Source organism: Antechinus flavipes, chromosome 6 (assembly GCF_016432865.1).
Source record: "Antechinus flavipes isolate AdamAnt ecotype Samford, QLD, Australia chromosome 6, AdamAnt_v2, whole genome shotgun sequence".
In the NCBI taxonomy this organism is placed as follows: domain Eukaryota; kingdom Metazoa; phylum Chordata; class Mammalia; order Dasyuromorphia; family Dasyuridae; genus Antechinus; species Antechinus flavipes.
This window is the reverse complement of record NC_067403.1, coordinates 242,065,374-242,075,786: the sequence shown is the minus strand read 5'-3', so window position 1 is coordinate 242,075,786 and position 10,413 is coordinate 242,065,374. Positions and strand designations below refer to the sequence as shown.

Sequence of the window (10,413 nt, the reverse complement as noted above, 5' to 3'; positions counted from 1 at the left end):
ATGCTGAGTGAAGTGAGTATAACCGAGAGAACATTATACACAGTTAACAGCAGTAACTGACTTGGCTCTTCTCAGCAATACAATGATCCAAGAGAATTCCAAGACTCATGATGAAAAATGCTATCCACAGCCAGAAAAAGAAATATGGAGTCTGAATTCAGATTGAATTAAATATACTATTTTCTTTTGGGGGGGTTGGTTTTTATTTTTCATGGCTTTTCCTTTTGTTCTGTTTCTTATTTTACAACATGACTGACATAGAAATAAGTTTATGTGACTGCACATATATACTCTATATCAGATTGTTTGCTATCTTGAGGGGAAAGAGAGAGGAGGAGAAAAAAATTGAAACTCAAAATCTTATTTAAAAATGAATGCTGATTTTTGTTTTTCTTCCCAGGTTATTTCTACCTTCTGAATCCAATTCTCCCTGTGCAACAACAGAATTGTTCAGTTCTGCACACATATATTGTATCTAGGATATATTGTAACCTATTTAACATGTATAGGTCTGCTTGGCATCTGTGGGAGGGGGTGGAGGGAGGGAGGGAGGGGAAAAATCGGAACAGAAGTGAGTGCAAGGGATAATGTTGTAAAAAATTACCCTGGCATGGGTTCTGTCAATAAAAAGTTATTTCAAAAATTAATTAATTAATTAACATGGGAAAAAAAAATGAATGCTGAAAACTATCTTTATAAAATATTATTTACCAAAAAATAAAAATTAAAAATTGACATCTTCCTAGGTCCTTCTTTTACACATAGGATTGAATCCTATGTGGAGATGCTTTATCCCAAATTCCATAATAAAAAAGTTATACAATAACAATAACATTACAGTGAAAAACAACTTTGAAAGACTTGTAAACTTTGTTCTATACAATATCAAACCAAGATTCCAGAAGACTGACAATGAAGCATGCTACCTCCTTCCTGCCAGAGAAGTCATGGATTCAAAATGCAGAATAAGAAATATATTTTTGGACATGACCAATGTAGTCCTGTAAATTTGTTTTTTTAAAAATCGGTTTTCTTTTGAATTGTCAAGGAGGGAGGAGAGTAGTGGGGCAAGGAAAAGTAAATTGCTTTTAATTGATAAGCTTTATGGCATATATTAATATATTACCTATATATTAAAACATATATACACATATACATATATATGTATGTGTATATATTCTTCCAGAGGAATAAAAGTTCCTTGAGAGTAAAAATTACTTTTTGTTTCTTGTTTCCTTATCTTTGGTGCTCTGTATGATGTATTGTATAATGCAGATCCTTAATGAATACTTGCTAAATTGAATTCCCTGCAGCTTGGTTTTGTTGATCATAAAATAAGGGATTAAATGAGATGATCTCTAAGGTGACTTTCAAATGCTATGTTTCTGTGACAATGACACAACTAATTTCAAAGACTGGATTTCTTTTTTTTTTTTTGCACCATTTCACAGGATTTTCTCCCAGCAAATTCCCCATGCTTTGTGGCTACCGAAGAATAGCAGTTCCAGCAAAAGGAACAAGAGAGTTAAAAGTCATAAATTGGGGTGAATTGTATACGTCTCCCAAGTTCTACAGCCCTGGCTGATTCCTCTTCATTTCTCATTCTATTGGATCTTCCTGACTAATCCCTATCTCAATGATAAGACTGCTTTTAGATCTGAAAACTATACTTCCTCAAATCCTATATTGTTAACGATCCTCACATTAACTTGATTTTTAATTTTCACCTGATGAATCTGCTCTTGCAGTTACCCTATTGATCATTCTATAAATAATAGGTGGTTCTGCCTTTGGCCACCATTCTGATTTAAGACTTTGGCTATTGATTTATAGATTTCAAAGAACTCTTGACCCTTTGGCCAGCAATCATGCTGCCAACCAGCAATGTGACAGAATTCATTTTTCTAGGACTCTCTTCCAAACAAGAAGTCCAGAGGGTTTGCTTTGTAGTGTTTCTGCTCATGTATACGGCTATAGTGTTGGGGAATTCTCTCATAGTGTTAACTATCAAATCCAGCAAAAGCCTTCGCTCTCCTATGTATTTCTTCCTCAGTCATCTCTCCTTTGTGGAGATCTGTTATTCTTCCACTACGTCTCCCAAACTCATTGTGGATTTACTTGTTAAAAAGAAAACCATCTCCCTAGAGGGCTGTATCACACAGCTATTCTTTATGCATTTCTTTGGTGGTATTGAAATCTACCTACTCACAGTGATGGCCTATGACAGGTACGTGGCCATATGTAAACCTCTACACTATATGACAATCATGAGCCAGCAGATGTGTGGGCTCTTGTTGGGGGTGTCCTGGATGGGTGGTTTCCTCCACTCAATTGCCCAAATTCTCCTCATGTTCCGTTTACCCTTCTGTGGCCCCAATGTGATTGACCACTATTTCTGTGACCTGCTTCCTCTGCTGGAACTTGCCTGCACTGACACTTACTTCATAGGCCAGCTCATTGTGGTTAATGGTGGGAGCCTTTCACTGATTAGTTTTGGGGTTCTCCTTACCTCTTATGCTGTCATCTTGGTACACCTGAGAGGGCACAGCAAGGAGGGACGCCAAAAGGCTCTCTCCACCTGTGCCTCACACATTACTGTGGTCGTCTTACTCTTTGGGCCCTGCATCTTCATTTATATGCGACCCTCCACCACATTGTCTATTGACAAAATGGTGGCCTTATTCTACACAGTGATCACCCCGCTCTTGAACCCAGTTATCTACTCCTTAAGAAATGCTGAAGTGAAGAATGCCATGAGGAAATTGTGGTTCAGGACACTGAAACAAAATGAGAAATGAAGGGGGTGATGTGAGCCCCATGGAATTACCTTATCCTGAATTACATTGGGAAGAAATGAGTGTCCAGGGCACTCGATAAATGTTTCTAACAGTAATATTCTAAAAATGCTTTAAATAAATTATCTGCTTGTACTACAAAGAACTTTCTTCTTCTTTAATGTTTTCATCACAGTTTCTTCCTCAGCATTTCATTTTTGGTTAGAATTGTTTCTGTTGTTATTTTTATTGTGTGTATTTTGGCCTGGACCAGTGTTTCCTTCAATGAAAAGCACGATTGATATGAACGCCAACTCCAACAGTGTATTTGAAAATTTACTTGATTTTCTTCAAGTCACAAAGTCAGTATGTATCAGAGATGAAGCTTGAAATCCCATATTCCTGACTCTAAGGCTGTCCCTTCCCCATATTATCTGCGTCTACATGAATATAAAGTACTGCTCAGACTAATGTCTGTTTTCCTAAATATCCTGGTCCCAATAATGTATAATAAGAAGGATGTTCATCTAATTTATTGCATGTATGGAATTAAGAAGATCACTTAATCTCCCTAAACCCCACTTTCTTCATCTGAAAAAAATGCACATACACATACATGTATATATACACACATACCATTTTATTATGAAGATCATGAATTATGTATAAATGTTTTGAAAAGTCCAATAAATAACAGGAAGACTGATGAAAAGAGAAATAAGAACCTGGAATGTGATATATTCAATTATGTAAAACAGCTTCAAAATAAATCCTATGTGTGTATAATGATTAAGTTTAACTCTGAAGAAGAGACAGGAAAAGGCACCTTTCCCTCTGTTTTACAGGGATAAAGGGGACAATATATTTCACATACTATGAGACTTCATTGGTGTGCTGTTTAATTTTGTTCATCTTACTTTTTTTCCTCTTTCTTTTTTATTCTTTATTTATCTTGGAAGATAATGGATCTCCATGTGGGGAAACTGAGAAATATTGAGGAATAAAAGGAATAGAAAGACAAAAGATATCAATAAAAATATCTAATCAATAAGAAAATTTTTAAGTCCAATAGAGCATACTATCTATACCATAGAATGTAATTATTACTCTTGTGTTAGAGGTATGATACAAAAGACTACATCGTGTGTGTGTGTGTGTGTGTGTGTGTGTGTGTATCAGGAATGTGTTATATGACTAACAGAGAAACTATGAACTTATTAGATGGTGCTACTCATCGTATCATCCCTACTCTTCTTGTAAACAAGTTCCAAAGGCTCCAAGAAGTAAAAGTCTATTTATAGGTAAAAGAAAACAAAAAGTAGTCCTTTCAAAGCTCAGGGGGAAAAAATATGGAAACCTGATAAATAGCAAGCTTTCTCAGGGATTCTACTAAAACTTTTGTATTTAAAAGCCATGCCTCCAATCTAAAACCTCCCCTTTGCTCTGTTAGTCTTATTATCTCTGTACACCATAAAAGTTGAGTCAATAGTCAGAAACACAGATACAACCTTCTACTTTCATCACTAAATAATGGGTTAGATCAAGGATAATTCACAAACTACTATCCTCTGATCTTCAGTTCTCAATGTTTTACTGAGTATCTAATTAGTGAAATAGCTGGAGTATTGGTTGATTGGTTGGTTGGTTGGTTGGTTGGTAGGTAGTTGTCCTTCATTCTTGAAGAGAGCCAAAATGGCATCCCTATGTTGCAGTCCAGTCACAGTGTATGCAACTATAGCTGATTAGATCAATAGGAGCTCTGAATGCTCTGCCACAAGTTGGGCGCATATAGTCCCTATGAACATTTGGGATGGACTTTCTAACTTCGTGTATCTTGTGTTTCTTCTGATCTAATTCAATTATACTTTGCTTAGAGGACAGCACTTTCTCTGATGAGGGCACAACCATGCTGGATGGTCCTGTTCCAGTGACTCCCATGTCATACAATCAATTCTAAAGTTCTTAAGAAAGACCTTGAGAGTGTCCTTGTAGTGCTTCTTCTGACCAACAAGTGAATGCTTGTCCTATGTGAATTCTCCATAAAACAGTCTTTTTGACAAGCATACAATTGGCATTTGAACAATATGGCCAGCTCAAAGTGGAGTATTCAACCTAAAGTCAGGAAAACCTGACTTCAAATCCTGCCTTAAACATAAACTCTGTGAACCTGGCCAAGTCACTTTTCTCAGGCTTACTTTCTTTATCTGTTAAAAAAACTGTAATAATCCATAATAATCTGAAAATAGCACCTACCTCAGAAGTTTATTTTGGGAATCAAATAAAATAACATAGGTAATGTGCCTTGCAAATTTTAAGTCACTATATAAGGGTTAGAGGTTATATTTTCTGCTGCTCACCATTTTCAAGCATTTTCCATGGGCCTAGAAGTTTGAGAAAAGACACCATGTTTCTTTCATTTCTATTCCAACCCACATAAACATCTGAAGCCAAATAGGCAGGCTTACTCAAAATCTTGAGGTTGCTTCCAGTTAGAATCACAAGCAAAAGAAGGGTATCTCTCATGTAATCATGCCTTAAAGGGAAAAAATTACAATATCTTTTCATAATGTATAATTACGATCATTCAGTCCAACTCTTAAATTTTATTCATAATGAAACTAAGATTTAGGATGATTAAGTGACTTGACTAACATCATACAAGTATAAGTGGCAGAATCCAGAAATTTTGACCCCAAATCCATCATGCCCACTATGTCCACCTCTTAAAGCACACTGGACCATGAATATCATTGATATCCAGGATGCACTGAAACAACTCCCCACTGCTGTAAATAATGGAGCAGAATTTTTTAAATCTATTTTGGGGAAATTCAAGACAAAGGCATGGTAGGTATGAGCAGGATAGAGCATCTAGCTTACAATAACATGCACTAAAGCAACATCAGAAAGAGATGAAAAGTATGACCACATTAGAAAATGAACTGATTTTGTATTGAAACTGATGGCAAATCAGCAGCCTAAAAGCTGATTTATAAGCACCTGTGTGAGGTGAGAATCTACCTCCAATCCTCATGTCAATGAGAAAGACATGTGAATTCTTTCTTTTTTTTAATTTTAATATCTTTTTATTTATAGAACGCATGCCAGGGTAATTTTTTACAGCATTATCCCTTGCATTCATTTCTGTTCCGATTTTTCCCCTCCCTCCCTCCACCCCTTCCCCAAGATGGCAAGCAGTCCTTTACATGTTGAATAGGTTACAGTATATCCTGGATACAATATATTTGTGCAGAACCGGACAGTTTTCTTGTTGTACAGGGAGAATTGAATTCAGAAGGTATAAATAACCCAGGAAGAAAAACAAAAATGCAAGCAGTTTATATTCATTTCCCAGTGTTCTTTCTCTGGGTGGTGAATTCTTTCTTATAGAAAGTCAGTAGAAAATGGTTCCTACTAAGCTAGAAACTCTTAGAATGTGGCCCCAATAATGGATATATTCCATCTAAGGACAAGCCTCATTAAATATAGAAATAAATTTCTTATAGAAATTGTTTCCAGAAAGTTAAGAAATGGGTAGGATAGAATGGAACCAGTTTATGAAGATGATCTACTCCAGAAGAGAAGTCTATGGATATGTTTGTATATAATTTCAATTATGAAATATGTATATATATTACAGATTAATTCTACATAATAGAAATCTACATTTTCATATAAAATCCTCTTTTCTCTTTCTTTTACAATTGAAATAAGTTTGTTGATAATTAAGTTCAAAATAAAAAGGAGAATTTAAACATATTTTAAAAGATTGTTGAAAGAAGTCCAGACATCAGGAAAAGATTACCAAAGTATATCTTTTGTAAGGAAGGTGGGAACTTTCAGTTGTCTCTTGAGCTACATCAAGTTAGAATTTCTTTCTTTCTTCTACATATAAAACCAGCCTAGAATAGGAGGAAATTGGCCTCTTTCTATGATATTGCATAAAATTTGAATATTAAGTTAAAGGGAGATTCTTAACTGCAACACTAGAAAGGGAGGAGGGGACTCTGCTTTCTCAAGTGTTAGTGACCCCTTAAATGCTTGTATTTATTTGTATATCTTCTATTTATTTCCCTATAATATGTATGGACCAAGTGAATTTTGGTCTTAGTGTTCCAGTTTCCAGGATGATGACTGGCACATACTAGATACATCACAATTGTTGAGTAATTTTGTTGAGTAATTGAAAGGACATTGTAAATTTAGAGCTGGAAAAGAACATCTCATCCAGTGTCATTATTAAAAGTGACAAAATACAAAAAAGAGAGGTAACATGGATGACCCTGAATTGTACAAGTAGTTCTGGTTTTTTTCAGCATCCAAAAGAAGAAGCTTCAACTCAAAATCTAAGACTATATGGTACTATCAAATTTCACATAAGCTGCTCATAAGGATACAGATGAATGTTTTGCACAAATTTGGTTCTGCTTGTTCTGTAGCCATTCCAAGATCAAATTCAAGATAATCATTGTTGTCAAAGTCACAATTCATTCTTATCTATACATTTTCAGTCCCCTCTCAAGTTCACTTTTTTGGTCCACAATCCCTTCATGGCATTCTTTACTTCTGCATTTCTCAAGGTATAAATAATGGGGTTCAACATTGGGGTTACCACCGTGTAGAACACAGCCACAAGTTTGTCTTCAGTGAAGGTGGAAGAGGGCCGCAAGTAGAGAAAAATGGCAGGACCAAAGAATAAAAGGACAACAGTGATGTGGGAGGCACAAGTGGACAGGGCCTTAAGTCTCCCCTCTGCTGACTGGTTTCTCAAGTGAACCAGGATGACAACATAAGAAGAAATCAAAAAGACAAAGGAAATGACAGAGAATAAACCACTATTGGCAAGCACAATGATCCCCTCCACAAAAGTGTCAGTACAGGCGAGCTTGAACAAGGGATGGAGGTCACAGAAATAATGGTCAATCACATGGGGGCCACAGAAGGGCAATTGGACAGTAATGAGGATCTGAATCACAGAGTGGAACATTCCTCCTAACCAGGAGCTTAACACCAGCATCTGACACACAGGGCGGCTCATGATGGTCATGTAGTGCAAGGGTTTACAGATGGCTACGTACCGGTCATAGGCCATCACTGTGAGCAGGAGGATCTCAGCAACCCCAAAGAAATGGAAGAAAAAGATCTGAGTCATGCAGCCATCCAAAGAGATGGTTTTATTCTCAACCAATAAGCCAGAAATGAATTTAGGAACAATAGTAGAGGAGTAACAGATCTCTACTAAGGACAGGTGGCTAAGGAAGAAATACATGGGAGAGCTCAGACTCTTGCTGCTGTTGACAGTTAAGATGATGAGGCCATTGCCCAACATTGTGGCCATGTACACAGGAAGAAAGACCACAAAAGAAACTCTCTGTGCTTCTGGATCCTGGAAGAGTCCTGTGAATAGTAATTGGGTCACGTTGTTTGCAACAGCCATGGAATCCAATCATATCAGATCACTGCTAAAGAAGCTCAGTAGGCCTGAAATAAGACAAATGAAGATTTGTAACTCTTAAGATAGTTTCCTTAACAAGTTTAAGAAATGAAGAACAGAATAGCAAATGCAGTCCCTGCTCTTAAAGAACTCATAGTCTAATAGGGGAAAGTAACTATAGTAAGTTTTTTAAAGTATCTGAAGTCAGTTACTTCAAAAATGTTAACTGAGAAGAGTGAATTCAAATTCATAATATTTCTTCTGATCAGAAATTTAGAAGTTATAGTCACATAACAAATTTAATTTAAATCCTGAAATAATAAAAGAGAAAAACATGGGTACTGTATGTTTTTAAAAGATCAAAGAAAATGAAGAGACTACTGAGATGGAAAAGTGACTCAATAATAAATAATAGTTACTATTCAAATGGATTTTATTTAGAACTTTAAGGTTCGCAAAACATATTACATGCATTATCTTACTTGATGCTCAAAATAATCTGATAAGTTACAAGTAACTCATTACTCATTACTTGTATTAAAATCACTATTTTCTCTCTTAATCTATCAATGAGCATGTAGTAAGAGACTTCTGTGTAAGAATTATTAGGAATAAGAATCTAAAGAATGAGATCTCTAAATGAATCTAAAGAATGACTAAACTTACAAGTCAAAGCTATTGAGCTTTTGAAAAATAAAAACTCTTTTAAATTAGAGAAAAAAGGCACTCTGCCTGAAAAACTAACAACATTAATGACTTGGGTGTTCTACTAAATATCTAACTGGATCCCCAAAATATATGATGCACTTTCATGTTTAATCTGTATAACTAACATTTCCCCAATTACTTTCTAAAGCCTAAAGACTCAACAAAATGATAAATTGAGTTTGTAATTCTTTGTAGTTGAATTTTGTAGTAGATTTGTAGTAGAATTTTGCCAATTTCTGAGGTAGAAATGCTCATAGTAAAATTGAAATAATGGGTTCCTCAGAGAGAGAGTGAGAGTTGGGCCCAGCACCTGGTTGCATGAGAATAAGAAGCTTTATCTTCACTTAACAAGAGATCCAAAGATCTGAAAGACCATTCTTAACTTAGAGGAAAACTGATTGTCCATTACAAGAACAAACATCTTTCAATTTTCTAATAATCAGAGATATGCAAATGAAAATTACCTTGAAATTCTCCTTTTACACCCATCAAAATGCCAAAGGAAATACAAATAAGCAAATTAAATTCTGGTTTAGCCATGAGTAAAAAAGAAATCAGTAGTTGGCACAGCTTTGTTTTGGAAAGCAACATGAGATTAGGCTACCATAAAAGCTATGAATCTAGGTTAGTTGCCCAGAAAAGAAAAAATAGAAACAAGCAAGACAATAGCTATGGCTTAAACATAGATAGGTGCCAATACTAGAAGTAATGGATCCCAAATTTGCACTATTCTGTGTGAAATAAAGTGATTGGTTCCAGTATATATGTCAAAAACAGTATATATAACTTCTGTATTGAGCTTAAATGTCAGTAAATACTAGAAAACAGGTGTCTCTCTCTCTCTCTCTCTCTCTCTCTCTCTCACTCTCTCTCTCTCTCTCTCTCTCTCTCTCTCTCTCTCTCTCTCTCCCCTCCCCTTTCTTAAAGAATGCAAACAGATACTTCTCAGCTTCCATAATATGCCTTTCCATGAAAGCCAGACTGTGGGATTTAAAGAGTGAACCAGTGGCTAGGAAGGATATTTCTTGCTTTTTGGTCTTTTTTGGCCCTTAAATTTTAGGTCTTTGAAGAGAGTTCCCAAGCAGCTTCAAAAAAAAAAAAGAATAAAAGCAAGAGACCTTTCAAAGCATATCTCAGATGAATATTTGAGAGCCCCAACAAAGGGGATTTCCCACATTCTCCCTCTGGGACAGAAATGAACTGATATTAGCTAACATTAGAAAATATAATCAACATAAACTTGACCTTATTTTCTTATTCCTGGAATTCAGTTAAAAGTCCTTTGGAATCCAAGGGGCATTCAATCTCTAAGAATCAGTGAGTCTTCTTTAGATATAGGACTACCTTAAGACACTGTGAAAATCAAGATGTCCTTCCAAAGGTGAGGAGCACCCAACACTATAAGGAGATCTCCAAAGGATCAGAGGGATCTAGGCTATAGAATGCAAATTCTGAGGCACTGTGCAATGACTTATCTGATTATCATCCTCTGAAAAA

General features: G+C 35.8%; 2 protein-coding genes across 2 annotated transcripts; one reads left to right on the top strand and one right to left on the bottom strand.

The window, feature by feature from the left end:
* Positions 1–1,868: 1,868 nt before the first annotated feature.
* LOC127540512 (olfactory receptor 4X2-like) lies at positions 1,869–2,798 on the top strand. Its single transcript, XM_051965237.1, has one exon. The coding sequence runs from the start codon at positions 1,869–1,871 to the stop codon at positions 2,796–2,798; it is 930 nt and encodes a 309-aa protein (XP_051821197.1).
* A 4,483-nt stretch (positions 2,799–7,281) lies between these two features.
* Positions 7,282–8,211, bottom strand: LOC127540610 (olfactory receptor 4B1-like). The gene has a single exon (XM_051965379.1). The coding sequence runs from the start codon at positions 8,209–8,211 to the stop codon at positions 7,282–7,284; it is 930 nt and encodes a 309-aa protein (XP_051821339.1).
* Between the last annotated feature and the right edge of the window lie 2,202 nt (positions 8,212–10,413).

What these genes read in the sequence shown, in the direction of transcription:
- LOC127540610 (XM_051965379.1), bottom strand. Translation starts at nt 8,211, where the DNA reads ATGGCTGTTGCAAACAACGTGACCCAATTACTATTCACAGGACTCTTC.
- LOC127540512 (XM_051965237.1), top strand. Translation starts at nt 1,869, where the DNA reads ATGCTGCCAACCAGCAATGTGACAGAATTCATTTTTCTAGGACTCTCT.